The 24629-nt window shown below is 40.8% G+C and overlaps 1 protein-coding gene across 4 annotated transcripts in view; it reads left to right on the plus strand.

Moving 5' to 3' along the window:
* The window catches only part of AKAP6 (A-kinase anchoring protein 6), a 393441-nt gene that overhangs the window by 124592 nt on the left and 244220 nt on the right, over positions 1–24629 (plus strand). For all 4 annotated transcript variants that reach the window (XM_074955832.1, XM_074955831.1, XM_074955834.1 and 1 more), the window contains 2 exons: positions 10866–11117; positions 15360–17162. In XM_074955832.1, the coding sequence (XP_074811933.1) occupies positions 10866–11117; positions 15360–17162 (2055 nt within the window). The remainder of the gene's footprint in view (positions 1–10865; positions 11118–15359; positions 17163–24629) is intronic.

Consider the following 24629-nt stretch of genomic DNA (forward strand, 5'->3'; position numbering starts at 1 on the left):
TCTTCAGTATAATACAATAGAGTATGCACATGCTCACTTGAGACCGGAAGAGATGGTAAACAGTTTTTCTTAAGGATTCAAAATATATCTTTGAGGAACAGTCCCATACAAATAGCTATTAAGTATGTACAAACACCATTTGTATAGTGAAGAAACAATTACTTGAATTATTTTAAATTCCTTAGATGACAGAGATTCCAACCTACACATCAAATTCCATTTAGAAAAAATGCATATCTGCCAAAGAAATAACAGATTTTTTTTAAAATTACTTGAAAATTAGGGGTTAAACTCACTACCTATACTGCAGAGTCATGTGCTTCTAGAGTATAATACAAATAGAGTTTAACCCCTAATTTTCAAGTAATTTTAAAAAAAAATCTGTTATTTCTTTGGCAGATATGCATTTTTTCTAAATGGAATTTGATGTGTAGGTTGGAATCTCTGTCATCTAAGGAATTTAAAATATTTATATAAATTAAGATCAGATTGTTAGTTTCTTAAATCATGAATTTGTTTTGCATGTAAGCTAAGCTAAATGAAGAATATCTGATTTCTCTTGCTGAGGTTTCACTGTGAGATCAAAGAACATAAAACCACAGTTCAGTTGCTTCTGTCACTGTTGTTAACTCTAGAACATTTAATCTTTCACTAGATATCACATACATCTTAACAACCCCATGTATATCTGTAGGCACAAGAATGCTACAGTGAAAAAATGTTTGTTTAAAACTTCTTAACAAACCCTAGAGTCTAATAAACCTGAAGGTTTGTTTGTGCACAATATCTTTGTTTGCAGCAGTGTTTGCATTGCAAGCTATTTTAGTTAGCATGAAGGGCTGTGGCCTAGCTGATAGATGGTAACAGCTGTGAATTACAAGGTCAGCTGTCTGCAAGACTGAGTGAAATGGACAGCTGGCAGTCTAATGGATACAACCCTTGTGCCCTGAGAAATTCCATAGAAAATGATTCTACGGTACAGTTTGTGAATTGAAAACAAAACCCTTACCTTAGCACTCACTTATGAATACATCAGTTACTTTTAATTGGTTAAAAAAGTCCTTTTAAAAATTGTGCATTAAGAAATCAGAGTTATAAAGCTCTTGACATGAAATTGTGTTTGTGTTTGGTTCTGTGTTTTCATTTGGAGGTTGTGTATCATTGCAATCTATATGGAAATGTGGAAATTGTGGGGGAGAAGTCAGCAGACAAATCAAAAGTATTGTTATAAAAGAATACACATTTTATCTAATCTACCTATCAATTTTTGGTATGCCATTCACCGTGGCGATTAGATACTCTCTCCTGGTATTTCTCTCTTCCCAAAGAACATTAGTAATAACATACATAACACCACTCTGTATCCGTCTCACTCTCAATATTTTGAACTAGATTGTGCCCTAATATAATGTGGCTACATAAGTGGGTAGGAAGAGTAAGAACGCTTGTGAGGCCACATTAGATGCACTAAAACTTGGCTTTGGGCAGAGAGCAAGAGAAGGGGCTCTGTGCCTTACACCTCCCCATACAGAAGAAGGGGTGAGGCCATGGCTCTGTCCCCAACATGCTAGCCAGTGGAGCTGTCTGGATGAGAAGAAGTATGTGTTTGAGGAGCATATTGTGCTGTGTAAAGGGTTGTAGCACATTACTCCCCCGATATGCACCACCACCACATACACACAACAACATGGGAGCACTACCATTATTGTGGCTCAGAAAGGTGTCCTCTCACCCATAATAGTTCTATACAAATGAGTTGTCTGAGACATGGAGAAATTGTAATGGTTTAAATATCTGGAGTCCTGTTGTTTGCCGTGACTTCTAAAACATTCCTTTTTTATAGCAGTTTACTTGCAATAGTCAGAATTTCCTCTTAACCTTCATGTCTCCCTGGCAGCATTTGTAAATTGTATCTGAAAATTTAGTAAGCGAGTTCCTATTCTTGTGGATCCATACAGTATCTTCACTGTGCAAAAGTGCCACTAGAACTTGAATAATCTTTTAAATCCTCATTTTATCTCCTGTTGTCTCAGCAGGGCAAGACAACAGACCTTGATTGTCTCCTGAAAATGAATGACCTGTTCACATTCTTAATGTATAATTTATTGGTGACATTTCAGTGTGTTCTTGAAGCTGCATAAAGCACTACAGAAGGTGCTAAACCTTTTGATTCATTGTGCTAAATACAATTCTTGAGTTTCCTCAAATTACTGCTGCATCCAAATATTGACTGTTGTAAAGAAATTGTTGCCACTACTTGGATAATTTTGGAATTGCTACTATACTCTCTACATTCTAGACACTACTAAGTATTTCATTACAGTAAAATGTCCCTGTTCCTTTGTCATATTTACATGGTAATGAGCAATCAGATCGGTGATGCTCCAGAATCTCTCACTGTCCTTGAAAAAGGCGTTTGTTGATACACGGGGGGGCAGGGAGGAAGTAGACTGAGTTAAGTTATCTTGTTCGTACATGTATCATTTGGCTGTGGCTGTGCTCTGGATAGCCTGTAGCTTAGTTTTAAAGAGAGTTTGATTTTTTGACTGCTCTCAAAGAAAATTTAAGTCTTCCACGTGGAAGCAAAACAGTAAGAAAGGGGAGCAATTTCTCCCTTCCTCTGGCCAGGTCAGGGCGAAGCAGGCAGGAGGGAAAGTAGCTCCACGGGGAGCCGGGGGGAGGTTATGGCTAACAAGGCAGCATGCAGTTTCATTCACTCCCCGGGAAAGGACACAAGGACAGGGAGTGGTCCTCCCTCTTTCCTTCCCCTGCCACTAAGGGCAGGGAATGGCTTAAGGCAGTTTTGCTCAGCTCGGCTCCCTGTGGAGGCAGGACTGTAAGCAGTGAAGGGGGCAGATCAAGAGCGAAAGGAGTCATGTTTCAGATTTCCCTGCTAAGGGCAAGGGAAGGGGGTGGGGGGCCCTTGTGGAAGCAGAACAAAAAGGGAGAGGGGGAGTTACCTGGTTAGTCAGCTCTAAGAAACATATTGGCATGGGGTATAGGTAGGAGGAGAAGGGACACAGCAAATCCCCCCCCACCCCGTGCTGCGCACACAATTGAGCTGTGATGATTGGATTAGGGACTAGTTTCAGGTTTTTGCTTGGGGCACACCCAGGGAGTTTGCACTTCTCCGTTTTTCTGTCAGGCTCAGTCCTAGCACTGGGAAATGGGGGGATGGATTCAAAGGCTGCCCAGGGCCTATGTAATGGGGTTGTGGGAGTTAGTGGCAGTCAGGGGTAGTGGGGCTGGTGCTAGGCCAGGGGCGGATGGGCCCCGGTTTTTTTTCCTGTTTCATTACCAATGGCAGCCATCCCCACCCCCTCAGGTTCATGGCTTGGGGGACTCCAAGGGAACCAAACTTCTACTTCAGTCAGCAGGAATTTTCATGCAAGTGGTTAAGACTGCTGTTTCTAAGGTAGTCTTCACAGCATTCAGGGTTTCCAAAGTGTTCAGATTCACCCAGAGCATTTGTGTTCATTCCTCCCAACTGATTACAAGCTGCGTGGGCAATACTGATGCAACGGTGTGTCGGAGCAGCAACAACTGCAGGTGGCATTGGGTGCAGGCTTTGGAAAGGTGTATACACCCATCAGTGCAGGCATGTTTATGGATTACGTTTTGGGGCATATGCAGCATGTTCATGCTACAGCGGTACAGAAAGGGTCCCAGGGGAAACCAGCATAGGGGTTAAATCAAGTGCCTCCCACAGGTTGGCAAGGGCACCATTTCCAGTTCAGCTGGAGATGTTAAGGTTCCTCATTTGGCAGTGCCTTAATAAAGCAGATGGGGGCACATTTCTGTGGGTTTAGGATTCTGTTGATGGGGACCATAAATAATACACAGTCAAACAAAACCCCTACGAGTCATGGATGTGGATGGGGTATGTAAAATGCGGTCAAGCAAAACACACTAAAAATCAGGCTACATGGTTTAAAAAACAAAACAACCACAACATGGGAATCAGTTGAAGGTGGGGTAGCAGGGCCCTTCACACAATGGTCTGCACATAACTTGCAGGTTTATCTCCTGAAGCTTGGACCTCAAATTGGCTCCAGGATAATATCCATTACTTTTACTTTTCCTGGGTTTATACTGGTATAGCAGATGCCTGGCCTCACTTTTACATGTCAGGTTTCAGAAGCTGGCATCAGGAGCCAGCCAAGAACCTGGTGAAATTCACTAGCTACATGGAACTTGGGGGTAGGATGGTTAGCGATGTAGCATGGCAGAGCTATGAGACAAGTCTTAACAAATTCATGCAATTACAGGAGCAGAAAGGCTGGTCACCAAATGGCCCATTACAGAGCAGCAGGTGCTGCGGAACTCGGGGTTGCGGGCAACCTGTCAACCGGCGTCCTCACCAATCTTGGAATCGCCTCCCAGCTGTTACATATCTCAGTGGGGCTAAATGGTTATCCATATCCACACAGCACTCTTAATTCAAAGGTTGCTGGCAGGGTGATTGTATTCCAGTGGTCCCATGCAGCAGTCATGTGGGCACATCACAGTTAACATTCTCTGAAATGTAAGTGGCCGTGCTCAGAGCAGCATTCTTAAACAGTTTTGGTACTTTTGGAATTAGCAAGCTAATGCCTGGGTTATGTAGGGGCACTGACGGTGGTGGTGGGGGGGAGGGGGAGGGATTGGAACTGGGTGACGTACACCACAAGGGGCAAGCAGGGTGTCAGAGTTCCCTCCCCACTCTGAACTCTAGGGTACAGATATGGGGACCCGCATGAAAGACCCCCTAAGCTTATTTCTACCAGCTTAGGGTAAAACTTCCCCAAGGCACAAACACTTTGCCTTGGACGGTATGCTGCCACCACCAAGTCATTTACAAAGAATCAGGGGAAGGACCACTTGAAGTTCCTATTCCCCCAAAATATCCCCCTAAGCCCTTACACCCCTTTTCCTGGGGAAGCTTGAGAAGAATATCTTAACCAACTGGTTACAAAGTGATCACAGATCCAAACCCCTGAATCTTAGTACAATAGAGAAATCAATCAGGCTCTTAAAAGAAACAGAACTTTATTAGAAGGAAAAAAGGTAAAAGAAGCACCTCTGTAAAATTAGAAGGGAAGCTAATCTCACAGGGCAATCAGATTTAAAACACAGAGGATTTCCCACTGGGCAAAAACCTTAAAGTTACAAAAAGAAAACCAGGAATACACCTTTCTCTCAGCACAGAGAAAATCACAAGCCAAAACAAAAGTAAACTAACGCATTTCCTTGCTAGTACTTACTAATTCTAATGGCGTTGGATTGCTTGCTTTCTTGATCTCTCTCTGGCAAGCACACAGAACAGACAGACCAAAGCCTCCCCTCCCCTCACCCCAAGATCTGAAAGTATCTTGTCCCCTTATTGGTCCTTTTGGTCAGGTGCCAGCCAGGTTACCTGAACTTCTTAACCCTTTACAGGTAAAAGGATATTGTGCCTCTGGCCAGGGGGGATTTTATAGTACTGTATACAGGAAGGTTGTTACCCTTCCCTTTATATTTATGACACAGGGATATTAAATCTGTAACAGTCAATGAAACTGGGCAGCATTTGTTATCTTCCGGAAAGGCTGGGAGCTTGGTTCTGCCCTATGGAATTTGGTTCTCAGTCATTCTCAGGGGCCACAAGAGCAGTGGTGCAGCGCAGTACAGGAGCACAGGCAATTCTGACAATTGGGCATTGGCATTTGGAAGCGTACAATATGGTGTGCAACCTCAGGTGGTCAGTTGCTATTAATGTTTTGTGATTCCCTTCCAGATGATGTCAGACCAACCATGGAGGCAGTGTTGTGGATCGGTGGGCACAGGATTGTTTTTCTTATTCACATAAGCAGACATCCTAGTGGCCTCAAGGGTTGGCAACTGGGGTCCAGTGATGGGGCAAGGCTATTTTGGCGTAGAAGGAGAAGCATGTTGTTAGACCAGCTCATGCCACTGTGTGCCCAGGGTGCGTCAGCAGTCACTGACATGATGTGGCACACTTTGGAGAACGCTATTTAGGAATGTGTAAAGGAGTTCAATTACTGTCCAGAACAAGAAGGGACTTGATGCAGATCCATGTTGTCAGATTTTTTACTGTTCCTGGACTGCTTTTTATATTTTCTTCTTTTGCTATACAGTAGGTGTAAGAGTTGCTTTAATTTCATTCTGCTTCATAATAGCACACAGGAATTTCAGTTGAAAGGATGCATCCAAGTTACATTTATGTTACATGCTCTGAGTATCACTTCTCTGCTGTTTTACGAATTCCTAACTATATTACAAAATTCACATTATATGTATGTACATATTGAGATACAGATTTTTGTAATGGGGTTGGCACCTGCCTCTCACAAGCGCCCCCTTTTGGTTGGGTGTGAGCCTGCTGTTTCTTAGTTCTTGGAACAGGATGGCACCCACCTCTGGAGCTTCCCGTCCTCCCTGGTTCGATGGTTTCTTCGGCAAGTCCTCAGTGACTCAGCCCTCTGGCCAAGTCACATACGCTGTAGGTGGAGAACAAACAAACCTCTTCCAGGGTATACAGTCTTTACCTTCCACTAAGGCTTCCTTCCTGGAGACACTGCTCTCTATAACAGTCCAACAGGGCCCATCACAGTACCCTCACTTGGTCTGGCTAGGTTCTGGGCTCAGTCCTTGCTCGGTTCCTGCAAACAGACAGGAGCTCCTTCTTAGCTCCACTGGTCTTCAGCAGCCCTCCCTGGGCTCAGCCCTGCCCGCACTGAGTCATCTATGGTCCTGCTGCTCTTCTAGCCAGCCAGAAACCCAGTCCTCTCTCTTCCAGCTCCAGGCAGCAACTGACTGCTCTGTCTCTGCTACTTCTTTTTATATGGCCCTCCTGGCCTCTGATTGGCTGCTTTCCCTGCAGCCATTCTAGGATGCCTGGAGGACTTCTCCTCTGCTCTTTTCTGGGGTGGGGTGAGGCAGGGCCACGAGGCCTCCAGCATGGGGCCTCCGGACCTAGTCTACCCCATCACAGATTTACATAGATCTAGGCAAATGATTGTGTAAACACACATGCTTAACTTTATGCACATGAGTAGTCCAACTGAAGTCAAGCTACACACATGTTTACAATTCTAATGTATGAAGTCCTGCAATCATTTAAATTGTCTTATAGTAAAATAGAAGAAAACGTCAGCTAACCAGTTATTCAGGGACATGTATGGGAATTCATATAAATAAATGCACTGAGTATTCTTTAATATCCTTTTAAAACTCTGAATAAAGTGTAATCATGCTTTCCAATTGGGCATTCCAATAGTAATTTGGTAATGTAAATTAATAGTATTTTGGTGTAGCCTCAAGTAGCTATTTAGATGGTATCACTTAGGCTATTTTATTCCTCTTAATATGGTGCATAGCATTAATGGATGGACTCTAAGGCCTTATCTACATTCACTGGTTTTACTTAAATTTGTATTTTAAACCAAGTAAGATACACTGCAGGTGCAAATTCCTGTATGGATGCTCTTATTTCAGTTTAAAAGTGCCTTTGGTTTAGTTTAACCTATTTTTTTACTGGATTAAATTAAGGGCTTGTCTATATCACAAAATTGCATGGGTTTAACCTAAAGTTTGCATTTAAATCAGTTCAGATAAACTGATGCAAACTCAGTGTGGACACTTATTTCAGTGTAGCTTAAGTTGATTGGGAACCAATGAGCCATATGTAAATGAAACCAGAATGAGCCGTATGTAAACCAAATCTACGTTGCTTTAAAAAATATCTATTTAAATCTGTGCAACTTTCTCTTGTAGACAGGCCTAAATCAAATTAAACCACTCTTAAATGCTAATAAGGGCTGATCACACTGAGAAACTTGCACTGCTTAATTTAAGGTATAATTTGAAACCAGTTTAGTTAAACTAGTGTAAAGACTGCGTGGACACTCATTTTGGTTAAAAGTAGCTTACTTAGGTTTAGCATAAATCAGTTCCTAATTGACTTGAACTTATCCAAACAAGCATGATATATAATGGAATAAAAGTATCTCTACAAGATTTTGCATAAGTTTAACCAGGGTGCTGGAACAATTTGTAAAGTGGGGGTGCTGAGAGCCATTAGACCAAACTGTAAACCCTGTATATAATGGAAACCACTTCAAGCCGGAGGGTGTGGCAGCACCCCGAGTTCCAGCACCTATGAGTTTAACTACATCAATTTAAACCACACCTTAAATTGAAACCAATATGCCCTATCTGCATGAAAAAGTTCAGAGTATGTACCTGCAAACTTGCACCAATTTAATTAAATTGGTTTGAAAACATACCTTGAGTTAAACTGATGCAAATGTATATGTAGACGAGACCTAAAACAGAAGTTTTGGATTAGCCTATTAATTCACTGGGAGTCTTGGTTTTGGACCAGCCCTTAAGTTTTTAGTGATTTTTGGCATCGCAGTGGTTCAGTAGCAGGGCATTTATTTTGCCAAAGTGGAAATATTCAACCCAATTTTCAGAGATTCTGAACACTTGCAACTCCCAATATAGTCGATCAATCTATTTGTTTTGTACTGTCGTGAATATGGTTGCCAGTTGATAGAACAAGATGGCTGAGCACAAAGTAGAACAGATATTATCCCCACCCCAAGATACCATGCTCCTTGAAACTCCAGGAGGCCTTATGCTAATCTCTGGCTTTCTGTGGGTATTTCCCATAAGAGGTTTTATTTAGGCCTGAGCCAGCTATTGCAATAACATAGTTCAAGTTGCTGTTGACAGTATTCTAACCTTAATTGTTTCTCAAGGGCTAATACTAGGTTGACCAGATGTCCTGATTTTATAAGGACAGTCCCGATTTTTGGGTCTTTTTTTTTATATAGGCTCCTATTACCCCCCCATCACCGTCCCAATTTTTCACACTTGCTGTCTGGTCCCCCTAGCTAATACTGAGCTATTGATTACTACTTAAAGCAATTTTTAAGATAGTTCAAGGGAATTTGGTCTCATTTATTAATGTTAAGTTACTAAAAATTATGTTTTAAATAGTGCCCACATTATTTCCCTGTGCACCTAACACCATCATAAAGTTAGCTTTACTTTAAATTATAAACATCAGATCTAAACTGATACTGAAGATTTTACATACTGTCAGTGCAGAAAGGCTCTGCTTTGCAACTTACATCATTATGCTACTATTAAACAAAAATATTAATGAAGACCAAAATAAATACCAGGTCTCAAGACAACGGTTTTGATTAGTTGCAAGTCTGACGTGCTGCAAAAATTGGGATGTTTCTTAATCTAATTTGCTTAGAACACACAGTTGAATGAAAGACAGACTGGAATGGATTTTAAGCAGCAGACTGTAACTTAATTAACACTGGGTAAGGGCGGTATATACCCACCATCTCACATACCAGGCGTTTAACTGAGTCCAGTGCAGGTTTACAGGACTCCCACTATAGAACCAATAATTTGGGATACACCCTTCTGCCTACCCCCCAAGACTCCAGCTCACTTCTGAGTCCTCTAACCTTCCACTCATGCACATGGGTGGGTGGGTGTGAGGGATCCTTAGTCTATGAAGATATCAGGTCTCCCCTTACAGGCACAAGATCCACAAACTAAAATCCCAGGTCTCATTTACCTCTGGGAGATGGTTCTTTTAGCCCTTATCTGCATAAGATACTGGCCTTTGGAGGCCTCAGCAATCACCTCCACCCACACAACCTGGTATCTATTTCCTCCCCAGTCCAATCCTTAAGGTCCCTTAGCCAAGTGTCAGCCTCCGCATCTAGCAAGTACACTCCATCCCTAAAAAGCTACAGTAAATTGTACCGGATATAACTCTGTGTGATCACCAAGCTGCCTGCAACTGAAAACACTGGCAGTCTCTTGGCTCACATTCTTTTGGCCCTGTCCATGTGGGCTGGTTTGACAGCTCCCTACCACACTCACCTTGCAAGCATTTCAGACCAAACCAATCCTGTGTTTGATTATGATTGTGTAATTTTACCTACATCCTTCTGAATCCTAACTCTCAAGTTTGGATTTATCTTGACAGGATTTAAAGGCATGGTGTAAGACGCTAACTAACCTGTTCTAAAAGTCCAGACATGGCAATGCATACTCATAACTCAGGTTAGCCAAGGAGTTCAACATTGCTTATGTTAAGAGTACTCACTGATTTGTCTACATTAGCCTTTTTGCTTGCCACATTCTGACAATGCACCTTTAAATCCTAGTCCAGATAAACTCTAAATGGGTCTTTCACAATGAATGTGCCATTAATTTGTAGTTTAGAGTCAATGAAATCCATTGTGCTGTATAATTTACTGGAAGTTGTTCCAGTAAGCAAAAGGATAAATCTTTAATTGGACATCATAGGATGTCTTCTACCCACATTAATATCCCTGACCAGCTTGCTTATGACTTAACCCTTTCTCTGCTGCACAAAACAGTGTGTATATATCTAGATTCTTACTGATTTAAAATGGCAACTCTGTTTATACCTATTTTGTTGGGAATGGCACAAATCAAATTCTTTACATTCTGATTTTTTAAAAAAATATCAAGAATAGAGATCAATTGGGTTGATCTTACCACTTTCATTGCAATTGCTATGGTTTAGGATGACATCTTTATGGTGCTGTTTTTCTATCTGTGATTCATATGATCTTGTTGTGCCATCCTTGCTTATTGTATGCTATCTCTGTACTCAGTGAACACTCCTGCCAAATAGGACAGCTGCTTGTTCAGTTGTTGTAGCATTGCTATAAATAAAAAATAAATAGAGAACCCTGTATGTATTAATTACATTATTCTCCCTATCTAAAATCACATTTTCTGCATTAGCCAAAAAGTAGAGATGATCCTTATAGGGCCTATGCCTGTAGCTAAAGATATATTTTTCTTTTCTCTTTCAGGATATCTGTGAAGATATATCTGATCACGTTGAACAAATTCATGCTCTGTTAGAAACTGAGTTTTCCCTGAAGCTTCTGTCTTACTCCGTCAATGTGATAGTCGATATACATACAGTGCAGCTACTCTGGCACCAGCTACGTGTTTCTGTTCTGGTTCTGAGGGAACGCATCCTACAGGGACTACAGGATGCCAATGGAAACTACACCAGGCAGACTGATATTCTGCAAGCGTTTTCTGAGGAGACAAAAGAGGTATGAGAACTAAATGCAGTCATTTACTTTTGGAACATTAATCCCTAGTCATATTAGAGAATTTAAACTCATCTACCCAGCTACTAGTTTAAAAATTGCTAGGGTGGTTTGCACTTGCAGTTCAAACGATTGCCAGTGCAGCCAAATATATTTCAGGCTAATTGAATAGGTGTTCTCATCTTAAATTTCTTCAGCTGACATCCATTGTGGTTGAACCAGATTAAAATAAGTGTAGGATCATAGGACCAACTTTTCAAAAAATATCCTTTAAAATAGCAGGCAATATTTCCCACGACCCTAACATTTTCCCCACAGATACACTCAGATTGGTGCAGAGGTGCTTTTGACCCCAAACACCTGATCTAGTCACCGTGTAATTTAGAAGTTCGTATCCAAATCAAAACTTTGTGAGCTCAGGCTCAACTCTAGATCTGTGTGTGAAAAGTTCATTTGCATGTGTAAATCAAAACGTGGAATTTGTCTTTGTAGTCACAAACCTTAGGTATGGAAAACTTTTACCCACAGTTTCACAGGCCAGGTTCAAGTTGCTTTTTGAAAGTGTAGCCTACAAACTGCCATTTGTGTAAGCAACATTCCTGCAGACCAACTCCAGTCTCACTTTCCTCTAATGCATGCAAAGTTTGTACCAATTTAATAGGCTTATTAATATAGATGCATTTAACTGGATTGCCTTTTGCTCAGTAAGTATGGTTACTAAATTGATTTAAAGAGACCTTGTCAGCTCAAATGTTTTTGAAATAGAAATAAGGCGCACAGTTTTAATAGTGAGGGTAATTAACCATGTGAACAACTTAGCAAGAGATGTGATGGATTCTCCATCACTTGAAGCCCTAAAATGAGGATTAGATGTTTTTCTAAAAGATATACTCTAGCTCCAAAAGAAAAAAAAGTTGTTATGGGCTTTATGCAATGAAATTCTATGGCCTGTGTTATGCAGGAGGTCAAACTAGTTGATCATAGTGGTCCCTTTTGGACTTATGTGTATTTTGGACTTATAATGTATTAAATGGGTTAATTTCAAATAACACAAGTTTCTGATAGAGTATGAACATATTTCTTAAAAATTGTAAAAGTTTCTCTACTCTCTGGCTGATGTATATTAAAAGTCTTTGCAACAGAGGAGGGGGGTCCTGAAATCAAAAACATCAAACATGTCCAGGGCCACCTTCTCTCCCCCCCCCCCACCGACCCCTGGCCCTTCCTGCCTGAACACATACCTGCTGCTACTTCAGATTCAGTTTCAGCTTTGAACACTTTCTTGCAAGTACTAAGGAAAGGCGTGCCCATGAGCACCCCCAGAGGAGTGAATGGGAGTGAAGCCATGATGCTAAGGCTTGAGTGTGGTAAGGGTTTCTGTAACTACGATCTCAAGGCCTAAGGAAGGATTTAATTCAGGCACTAAGAAGCAGGAAGTGCCCCAACTGGATCTGATTACATCTGCTATCGAAACTGCCTCCTCATAAAGAAAGGGCCTGGCTGAGGGGAAGATTTTTCCCCTTAGAGAAGAGGCTGCAACCCGAGTAGCCAGAAGGGGCCTTTGGGATGTTTAGGACTCTTCCCACCTACCCAGGGAGAGATGATTCAGGACTGTAAATAGATCCACCAAGGGTTTGGTTGCAACAAACCAGCTCTGTGATCTTACTACATAAATTTGGGCTTCACGAAAGCCACTTATTGTGTTTGCCTAGACTGAGCTTGGGGGGGGGGGGCGGAATGAGACTTTTAAAGGGGCAGTGGCCTCTACCTGGGCAGTGGCCATCCTAGTCAGTACTTCCATAACGAGACAGGAGTGCAACTAACCATCAACAAAACAGTGACCTTACTATACCTAAAGTGCTATCAAATCCGTTAGACAAGTAAATAAATAAGAGAATAGAGAAGAATAAATTATTTCTGTGATTTCTGTCAGTACGATAAGGATTGCATGTAACAATAGTCGGTACTAATTTTACAGAGTGGAATGGGATTTCCAGATTAATGGTATCCCATTAAGAAATTATTTGTTCTATATTGCTCGACCTTAGATTCTTATTGCTGATCGGTTGTAAAGAAAGGCAAAATGTTTTAAATTGCAGTGATTTGCTGTTTTTTAAAACTAAAAATTAAACATTGCTTAATAAAATGGATGACTAATGATTAGAGCCCTGTGCAGATACAAATTTTGTATCTGCATCCGATCTGCAAATGTGGTCTGCAGATATCCGCATCCCCGGATATCAAGCGGATATCCACATCCACGGATGTAAAGCGTATATCCGCAGATTTGCAGGGCTGTACTAATGATAGCATGGAGCCACACAAGCATGATACCTATTTCCCACCCTAACAATTTGAGTATGTTTTCAGTGGTTGCTGTATACATTTTAAGATAGTTAATATTGTTTTTTTGACCTCCTCATCGGACATATTTTAATGACTTTATGCAACATTGTTCATGAATAATGCAGACACACCAGTTTCATGACTTACCAGTCACTGAATTGGCCCTTCACATGACTGGAATGCATGCAATAGAAGACTTTAAGAAAAGTCCACAGATTTAGGTTACAGATTAAAATCTTCCAAACCAGCTTTCTACAAAGAACATTTTAACTTAAAGGTTTTTAAGGGTTTTTTATTATTTTAGTTTTTATTTTTTGGCTAACACAAGCGTTATTGGTTGTGGACCTAACAATGTAACGATTAAATCACTGTGTCCTTACTGATGAGGGGGACTCCAAAACTAGTATTGTACAGCACTCAAGGTAGGAGGCAAACCACGAGGCTACTTTTTTGTTGAGACTGCAGCTGTTTGGACTATGAGTGGGGGGGTCATTTGTTGAAATAGCTTTGCTGTGAGGCGGAGACAGGATGGCATGAATTAAACAGTATGTTGCACTCTGAAGCCAGCACTTGAGTAAATGTTTGCTTTCATGGTTTTTTAGTTTTTGTCGTTTTACCTAGCTGGAGTGATTTATCATCTTTACTGATCTAAATAGTGGACTTCAACTGATATAGAGTAGGGTAAATGAGAACAGAATTTGGACCTATGATTTTGAGGTATTTAGTCAAATATTCAAATTTGAATATATACATTAAAATTGGGAGATAGCTGACTCCTGCCTAGATGCTGGAACCCTAAATTAGTTATAAAACAATATGGAAATAGCAAACTGTAAAGCAAATGTAATTTTTGTTGTGACTGCTGGTATGTCAGGCTGCTTCTAGAATTCTAAAATATTTCCTTTTTTTGCCTGCTCCACTTAAGTCTGAGAACCCTCTTAAATACTTTTTTATACACAAATTTGTCTCGATGCTTAAAATCTTAGTGCTCTAGCAGGATTGCTCCCTCAGCTTCTGAGAATGGGGGAGCAATATGTAGGGGTTTGTGACTGGAGGGTGTTGAAGGAGGGTATTGTGAACAGAAGCTGTGGCTGTGTCTACAGTACTGTCCTCAGCTAACCTTGTGGATATCCCAGTGGATAGTCAACAGAAGTTAATGCTGCATGAAGCTAGGTGCAGTCAGCAGCTGCTACTGTGCAAATGTGGGCAAACTCCGCCAATGGCAAGTTGGCGTCTGAAAGACCCATGCTGACAATCAGTAGGAGGCCTGTGGACTGACTTGGAGGAGCAGCACTCTTATGTGGATATTTCTGTATCCATGGGTTTCAGCAATCACAGATTTCACCAGGTTTGGACACAGATACTTTCTACCCCCTGCCCACTCTGACCCCACCAATCCCCTCCCATTCAAGGTGACTAGTACTGGGAGATTCTATGAGGTCCATTTTGTGGAGTTTCGGGGTCCCTCTTGCATTGGTTTCTCTGAGGATGAGTATAACAGAGACTTTGATTTTTAGTTACAAACACAATAACAATCATACCCATACCATGACAATGGTGAGCAGTTTCTCTTCAGGATAGTTACAATTTGCAGTACTCTGCAGGGTGACATCATGTAGGAGTTAAGCATTTCTATGTGCAGATTAACACTTGGCCATTCCACTGTGCTTTCATTCCCAAATATTGTAGAACAGTTCACTCACTTACAATGTACTGTACAAAGCTCTGTGGCAGTTCAGTAACAACTGCTTTTCTAGATTGTATATAAGAATACATTGCCACTGGTTGGATTTGTGACCTTTAGTATACTGGATTTAAGAATTCACTAGTGAATAGTTACTAATAGTACTAAAACTGAAATCCCTTTTTAAATGGTCTTTATTTTTTATTTTGTTTCAGGATCGTCTTGACTCTTTAACTGAAGTGGATGACTCAGGACAGTTAACTATCAAGTGCTCTCAAAATTACTTGTCCCTGGATTGTGGTATTACTGCATTTGAACTGTCTGACTACAGCCCTAGTGAGGATTTGCTTGGTGCCCTGGGTGACATGACCTCCAGTCAAACTAATGCAAAACCACCTGAGTCTTGGAACTACAGTGAGATGGAAAAAGACTTTCCAGAGCTTATCAAAAGTGTAGGATTACTTGCAGTAGCAACTGATTCCATTGTTTCCAAGTGCAATGAAGCCATTAATGTGAAAGAAACCCATTTACCTCTTTCAACAGAACATAAGGGAGAAAGCAAAGACAGCAACACATCACCTGAGCTTTCACTGTTTTCTCCTTCTGGGAAGTCATCTCTCTGTACAGGATCTTGCACTGAAGATGGCATCTTATCAGCTGACAGAAAACCAGTTTCCAGTTTAGAGAAACACGAATATAGTCCATTGCACAATCTTGGTGCAAAAAGCAAACAGCATCCACACTGTGAAAACTCAACTCCCAAGAGGTCAATAAGAGACTGCTTTAACTACAATGAGGATTCGCCCACACAGCCTACATTGCCAAAAAGAGGTCTGTTTTTAAAAGAAGAAGTGTTTAAAGATGATATGGAAGTCAGTGATGCAAAAAAACCTGGCTCTCTTAGTTTAAAGACTGAAATGAGTAGAAGTACACCCTCATTATTAGATCCACCAGACAGGTCCAAGCTTTGCTTGGCTTTACAATCATCTTACACTAACAGTCTATCTGCTGTCAGTCAGTCATATGATTGCTTACATAAAATAGGTGATAGAAGCCTTGAGTACACAATAAACAATCACTTTAAGGAAAGTTCCATAAGTCTAGGTAAATCTAATTGTTACATTTGGAAAGAAAAGCCAAGGCACAAAAAATCACATGATACTCCTGAGAAGGTGACATCATGCAGGACACCTGTGGGTATATCTAACACAGCTTCAGCAAAGCAGGTGAATAAAAAAGGGAGTTCAGCTCTACAAAATGGAATTCCTTCCTGTAACTCTCAATCTGTGGGAGGTACAAAAACAGATTCTGCTTCCACATCATCAGATACCTGTAATCAGAGAGAACTGAATGGCCAGTCCCAAAGTAAAAATGAACAATCTAGTTCACCAACTCATAGCCAAGAAAGTGCATCATCAGCTGACTCAGGACCAGTTATCTCCTCCTCACCTGTTCTCCCAAGAAATAGGAGCAAGAAGAGTTACCTATCATCACCAAATTATGATAATACAAATGGTAAAGTTGTTGAAGCCTGGTATGGTTCCGATGACTATTTAGCACTTCCATCACACCTCAAACAGACTGAAGTATTGGCTTTGAAGTTAGAAAATTTAACAAAACTACTGCCACAGAAACCCAGAGGAGAAACCATTCAAAACATTGATGACTGGGAGCTGTCAGAAATGAACTCAGATTCTGAGATGTATCCAACATATCAGATTAAAAAGAAGCACAAAAAAATGGGTAGGGTTTCACCAAGCTCTTCAAGTGACATAGTATCTTCTTTGGGTGACAGCATTGAATCTGGGCCTCTGAGTGACATTCTTTCAGATGAAGAGCTTTGTGTGCCTGCATCTTGCATTAAAAAATACATAGAAGACAAGTCAGGAAAGCCTGTAGTGATTGAGTCCTCTGAGAAAAATGAGACCTCTGCCTCAAATAGATCAGCTTTAATTCAACAGTTGATGCAAGATATACAACACCAAGACAATTATGAAACTATATGGGAAAAAATTGAGGTAAGGCAGATGCTAACATTAACTGTGTTCTCATGTGTCAGTTCTTCACAAGTGGTATGACCGTATATAAATGAAGGGGCTTTGTTTTATTTTTTTTTATGATAAATCTCTTACTATTTTATAACATCTCCTTTGATATACTTAGAACTTTTATTCATTAAAAAACCAACAATGACCACTGTAATGAATAGATCTGGGACAAATTTTTTTGACTAATTGTTTTTTGACAAAAAATATATATTTTTAAAGCCTTGAAACTGTTAGCTGAATTTCGGTCAAATTTGACTAATAGCTTTGATTGCGGGGAAAAAAAATTCAAAAGCATTGAAATTATTCATTTCAACTCTTTGATTCAGAACAGTGTCTCAATTTCAAATCAGGCCAATTAAAACATGCACAAGCATGCTCAGACAGTGAAAAGAGCCTGAAACTGCCTAATCAAAATGAAAAACTTGGGAAGGGAAGGGAAGGAAGTGCATATAGAATAAACTGAAACATTTAGTTTGACTCAAAATCAGTTGAATACCCTCCCAAAATTGTTGAGTCAACTGGAAATGTTTCAGTTGATACAAAATATTTTTTTAAAACTTTTTTTTGATTTGCCTATTTTTTTAAAAATTTCAGTTAGAATTGTTCAAGATTCCCCCTCCCCCCACCCCAGTTTGGCTCCGAACTGAAAAAATCCATTATTTGCACAGCTCTAGTAATGATTCATATTGTAGGTCATGTCCATCTGGTCACCAATACTAGAAAACACTAATTACCTGAGTTGGTGCTTTTAAGCTTGGCATAGAATCATTCTGTCAATAGAGCTTTTAACACTTCTAAGATTCAGGTACATTTACATGCCACTTTTGGATGTAATGCAAAATAAACTAGACATTAGGAAAGCAAGTTGGATGGTAATTAATTGCATAAACATTCATCTCAGTGATGTTTGAATGAAGTGGCACTTCATGTACACTGCCAATTTTTAATTCAGTGGCTCTGGTTCAAAGATGAGGGAGGAGGTTTCCTGATTTTTGCTATATCCTTTGTAGTAACATGTTCTGTTTTATCCTGTAGTGTATTATCTTCCCTGAAGTGATTTTCTTCCCACCGATGTTGTCCCTGCTCTGCTTAGCACAGAGATAACATTATTATTTCCGCTGCTCCAAACAAGTTTTCCCATGTATCACCACCTTACTGTCCCCAAGCCAATGTTATCGTCCCTCTCGAACACTCAGATCTGAAGGAGATAGGATTTCCTTCCAGGCTGCTGGTGGTCTCAGAGTTCAGGGCAGCTGCATTCCCCTGCTGTGGTTCAGCAAGAGCCTCCACTCTAGGCTCCCACCTCCTCAGTCATTACCTCACCTTTCTGTGGTCGGTCTCTCTCTCTCTCTCTCTCTCTCTCTCTCTCTCTCTCATTTCAACAATAATTCAGTAATTCCTCTGTGAGTGGCATTTTTGTTCTGGAGTATGAAATCTGAATGTAAAGCTTCATTAAGGACAGCCAAAGACTGATGGAACCAGTTCTAGTGATGTAGCTTTGCAGCCTAATACTTTTCATTTATGGCTGTTGTAAAATAAAATTGCAATGAAGTCAGTCCTTCTTTTTGAAGGAACCGCAGCCGAGAAATGAATAGAAGCAATATTTTAGCTAGTGTGATGAAAAGAAATTCAAGGATATATCATTACAATGGGAGATAGTTTGAACTGGTATGAACCTAGCACTGATCTCACAGTAAGAAATTTGTTGAACCGATGTTAAATAATTTATTTGACGCCTCCTTCTCTGTCCCAGTTATGCCAAGGCTGTTCAGCCCTTCCAGAAATCTGGAAAACATGTTTCTACATACTTACAAATTATTCAGATAAATTTTGCCCAGATACTAACATGGTGTAAATATTTCTTTCCACCCCCACACAACATCTGCTTGATTCGAACTGGCCAAATTACTAGCTAATTGAGCACAGAATATTTTTTAGTTTATTAATATTGAATATTGTTAAAAATTTGAAGTACATAGAGAAAACTCTCCTCACATCATCATTTGCTACGTGTACATTCTTTATTTGCCTCACCCATACCTCTAGCATCCAAGATAAGGTCAGTTGTTGTACCAAGGTTTGCTGTTAGCATGTCCTCTGTGGCACGCTGAATGAAAATTCTGTGGTTGGACCCTTTGATGTCTGCAGCATGGGACCCCTGAATTCTGTGGTGCATTGGAATTTCTGCATCAGTTCCAAGTACATTCAGAAATAACTTTTTGAAACCAAATATGAAAATTTATTGTACAAAGTGCTCTATATTACTTGTATTTTGGTGGTACAAATCTTTTTATTAGGTTTTTTTCAACAACCTCCACTCAGCAATAATCAGAATTCTGAGAATTCTGATACTGTCATGCATACTAAATGAGAATACTGTGAAATAGTCACTAATTGTCTCAGAATTTTTTTTCGGAGGGGGGGAGCACTGTTGCAAGGCTTGCACATGCATGACAATATGTCTCTTTTTCAGATGTAAGGGTGTGTGTGTGTGTGCACGCGCACCAGTGTCTGGAACAAAATGCTAAATCTTTCCCGTTGGAGAGATTTGCTTGCAAAGAGGTTCACTTGTTTCAGGTACCATTTCTGGGTTATGCAACTGAAAACATACTGGTTCAGTTTCCCAAGTAAGGTTCCTTACTGCTCAGCCAGTCTGCCTACTGTCCTGGTTTCCCTGGATGTAAGAAGCTTGTATCTGTAGACCCCATCTCTGCAGTAGATACAAGATCTTGAGCTGCAGCTGTCCTGTGGTTCACCTGCTGCATCTGCTCAGCAGATCTCCATTGGTGCTTCACCATATGTTAAGGAGAGAAGAATGCTGCTCTGACTGCTCCCATGCTGAGTAATGAACACTCCTGAGACTCTGCATGGAGAGCAGGATACATGCTCCATTGATTCTGCCAGGGTTAGGCAGGGGAACACTTCTCACAGGATAGTTCCCCTCCCAACCTCGCACAACCACAGATCCTAGATTGAGCCTGAGACCTTCCAGTGGGGGAGAGAGTAAAGACCCCATCCAAATAATTGGGAGGGGGACATGACATCAATTTGGCTGAGAAGAGGGTGTGGGGGAAGAACCACATTATCAGTTTTGTGGAAGAGGTGGGTACCAGGGAGAGGGGAACACAGTGTAAACCTTACTAGAGGTGATTAGTCTGTTGGGGTAAGGTTGGGGGGATGATGCTGCATGGGACGATCACTTATTGAGTGGGTCATCACAGAGGATGATTGAGCTGTGGGGTTGCAGAGTATGGATTGATGGGCTTGGTGGAGCAGAATGTGTTTTGGAGGCCAGAGAAGTAACTGGAGAGGCCGAGGGGAAAACGAAAGGTGGGGGTAGGGATTTGAATGGGAGTTTGTGAGGGGAGGAGTGAAGAGAATTAGTTGATTGGAAGGTATGAGCGGGGAGCAGACTATTGATTAATTAGGGAAAGGATACGTATAGGTAGGACTGGGGCCAGAGGATGAACTGGGGTTGCTGATGGGCAGGGATGGGCTGAGGGAAGCACAGAATACATTGAGGATTTGAGCGGGGACTGATACTAGATTAGTCTGGGGAAGATCACTTAATAGAGGGTCCAGGATGATGCAAAGAATTGTTCAGAGAGGCTTGTGGACATCAGGGAAAGAGATGGAAGGACTGAAACGAGTGACAAACTGGTTGGTGATAGAAGATTGATGGGTCTTGGTAGTAGATGACAAATAAGGAACAAAAATGGGTGGACTAATTGAGCTGAGGGAGAATGAGAAGGAAATGAAAAGAAGGCAAGACAGAGGTGTGCACCCCTATAATGGCTGAGGGCAAAAAAGAGAAAGAATAAAGAAACCTTGGAAATGAAAAGACTATGGGAAGGAGGCAGGAACAGGCAGACATAACACGTCTGTGGTCTGAGTAGTTTCTACAGTGTATTGAAAAAGTATCTTCACTTCTTGTAACAGGACACAAATGTGAGATGTAGTCATTTTGATTTTGATATTATTATCCTGCTTTGAAAGCCATCTCTAATTCTGAACACTGGGGGAACCATTGTGTGAGCACTGGGATAGGCTAGCTGCCCAAATACAATCCCATCTAAAACTTTAGGTATGTACTTGGGCAACTAGCCTGTCCTGTTGCTTGCACTGCTGTGGCTACATTTCTATTTCTAACATGCTAACTCAATCAAAGCTAGCACAGGTATCTATTCCCAAGCTGGAGATTACACCTCCAGGTCTAGTGTAGACATACACAGTGTGACCTGTCTACTGTCCATTTGCAGTCTGTCCAGAGCAAGATGTTTGACTCCAGGGCCGGCTTTTTTTTTTTGGCTTTGGCAGCAGTCAGTCTTTTTTTTTTTTTTTTTGCGCTTGGGGTGGCAAAAAACCTAGAGCCAGCCCCGTTTGACTCCATCTTAAGTTGGCTCCATGATGGCAGCATCTTTTTCTATTGTCCTGCAATAGGTCATTCTTTGTCTTCCACGCCTTTTCTTCCCTCCACGTAGGATCCAATTTGAGACATACCTTGTGCTTCTGCCTCCCGGTAGTCTGATGGCATGGCCAAGCCACCATGGCCATCTGTCTGATTATTAAGTCTGCAGTCTACTGATCCATGCAGCAAAACACTTCCACATTGGTTGCATAATCTCTCCAATGAATTTCCAAGATTCTTCTGGAAGAACGCTGTTGGAATGCATTCATCTTTCTATTGTGTACCTTCACCATCTGCAGTGTTTTCCAGGTGTACAACAGTGCTGGAAGGGCAATTGCATTGTCCTATCTCATTTTTTATTATTGGGACAATCAAAATAAAACTAAAGAAAGTAACACCACACAAGGAGAGGTACTAGTGTGATACTAGAAAGGTTAGTAGATATAGCAGGGAAGGCACATTTCAAGCTGCAACTTAGCAATAGATGTGAAAAGTTAAAGACACTGGCAATGGCAGTTTTTCAAAGAAGTATCTGTGGCTTACAGTGGGAGTGAGAAAAACTAAGAAAGAAGAATGACTCCAACCAAATACATGAGGCTTGTTGAAGAGAGGAAAGAATTGAAGAAAAGAATTCAACATGAACGAGACAACAGTAAAAGAGCTATTTTGCAACAAGAATATTTGGAAAAAGACAAGGAAGTTAAAAGATCAGTCAGAAGAGATAAGAGAATGAATGGAAAATAAAGCAAGAGAACCTGATGAGGTGTATAAGAAAGGGGATTCTAAAAAGCTTTTTCTAGTATCTAAACAGCTGACATCATAATTCTTGAACTTTGTGGTATTGTGAAGGCTGCAGATGGTATGATTTTAATCACAGAGGAAGGACTGAGAGCCCGTTGGATGGAACACTTCCAGGCTGTGCTTAATGAGTCAGAACACTAATGCAAAATTGAGAGGTGTGAAGAAATAGCCAACATACCTATATCACTAGAAGTAATAGCCTTTGAGGAAGTAATTAAGGCTATAAACCGAGTGAAAAGAGGTGAAGCACCAGACTATGAGATAGATGCTCAAATGTTAAAAGCTGGGAGGAAGTGATGGTGAACTCCATGTGCACATTGATCAGAATGGTTTGGAGAAAGGAGAACTGTCGTATAGATTAGAGAAGAGCTGTCATCTGTAAAATCCCTAAAAAGAGAGGCAGACCACTTTATTTGTGATAACTGGAGAAGGGTGACACTCCTACCTGTACCTGGAAAAGTGTTTTGTATTGTCATTTTTAATAGGATAAAAAGTTGATGAAGTACTCAGGGAAGAACAGGCTGGATTTCAAGCCAGTGCATCATGTTCATACCAGAATTTCACCGTGAAAAGACTTGCTGAGAAAGGCTTAAAATAGATGGGTTTTAACTGCCTTAATTTTACAGAAGTGTTTGCTAGTGTCCACAGAGGAGCCTTCTAGAATATCTTGAGACACTACGGAATTCTAGCAAAGATTGTTAATTTGGTCTAAGTTTTGTATGATAACTTTATATGCCATGTTGGGACAGAGAGCACAGACACTGAATGTTTTAAGATCCTTACTGGTGTACGGCAATATTGCATATTATCCCCTTTTCTCTTCTGTATTATCATAGATTTTCGTGACAAGAAGGGTGACGGCTGCTGCTAAGGTCACTTGTATTGTTTTGGATAAGAGATAAATTGTGACACTTAGATTTTGCAGACAATACAGTCATACCAGCTTGGATGGTATGAAAAGACTACCTATGAGCATGAAAGCAGAAATGGCCAAGGTGGGACTTGGTATCAGTACGCAGAAGACCAAAATCATGGAGTTATGAGAGAGTGCTATCTACGCTGGCAGATGAATGATTGATGAAGAAAAGTATGAAAGATTTCATATCTTTGTCTATCGTGGAAGTACAATATCTGCTAATGGCCAGTTCACTAAGGAAGTGAAGACAAGAATTAGCAAAGCTAGTGGGTCAGTTTCCCATTTGTCAAACGTGAAAGAGTAAGAAGATACCCCTACCTCTGATATTCAGGTTACTGAATGGTTATGATTTATGCAGCTAGCTGTTAGGAATCATGAGACATTACAGAAAGATACAGTGCAGTGACAATAATCAGACTCTTTTAAAAATATGTATTAAAAATATATTGCTACTAACTTGGGACTAAATTAAACACCAGTCTGTTCAACCTTTGTAACATAATACTGCCTAAATAGGTCTACAAGTTGCAGAGGAGTCTGAGAAGACCAATACAAATGTTCAAGGGTCTAGAAGGGATTAATTTGTGAGGAAAGGATTAAAGATGTGTGGTTAGAAGCTGTTGGCCAGTATGTTCCAACATAATCTAAAAGCCTAATGTAGACAAGAAGGGATATACTCCAGTAATGTGCTCTAAACTGGTCAAGTTGAAGCCTACAGAGGAGCCTAGGCTTTAACTCAACCAGTTTATACACTACTTTGGTTACACTAGTCTTGTGGAATGTGTGAGTTAGAATTTGTTTATCATCTAACAACACACCTTTAAATCCTAGTCTAGACAAAGATTTAAACAGATGCAAAATAGAGGTCTGGGAAACTTCAGTTGTGTTTTGCCAAGTGTAAATTGGTAGACTCTCCGTCCAAGTCCAAACACAAGCTATTCACTTGCTGTTGTCAAAATGTCACCTCTTCTGATCTCTAGTTTCATTAACAAAAAGCTAGCTAATTCCAAAATAAAAATACATGAACTGCAGCCTAAGCCTTCTCACTATTCATCTCCTGTGATTCCTTCTCTCAGGACTGGTCTCTCACAGACCCTTTCTCCTTCTGCCAGCGATAGTCTAATAAGCCTCAATTGCTCCCTTGAATCAGCACTAATTAATATGCAGCTCCTGCCAGGCAGAAGATGAATTGGGGAGGTGAGGGTGGAAGCAGCAGTATTCTCCAAACTCTCCCCTCCCCAAGACCAACCCCCACTTACCTGAGATGAATAAATCTTCAAAATATTTTCAACCCTCTTCTGTCTTGTATGCA

The sequence above is a fragment of the Natator depressus genome, chromosome 6 (genome assembly GCF_965152275.1).
Source record: "Natator depressus isolate rNatDep1 chromosome 6, rNatDep2.hap1, whole genome shotgun sequence".
In the NCBI taxonomy this organism is placed as follows: domain Eukaryota; kingdom Metazoa; phylum Chordata; order Testudines; family Cheloniidae; genus Natator; species Natator depressus.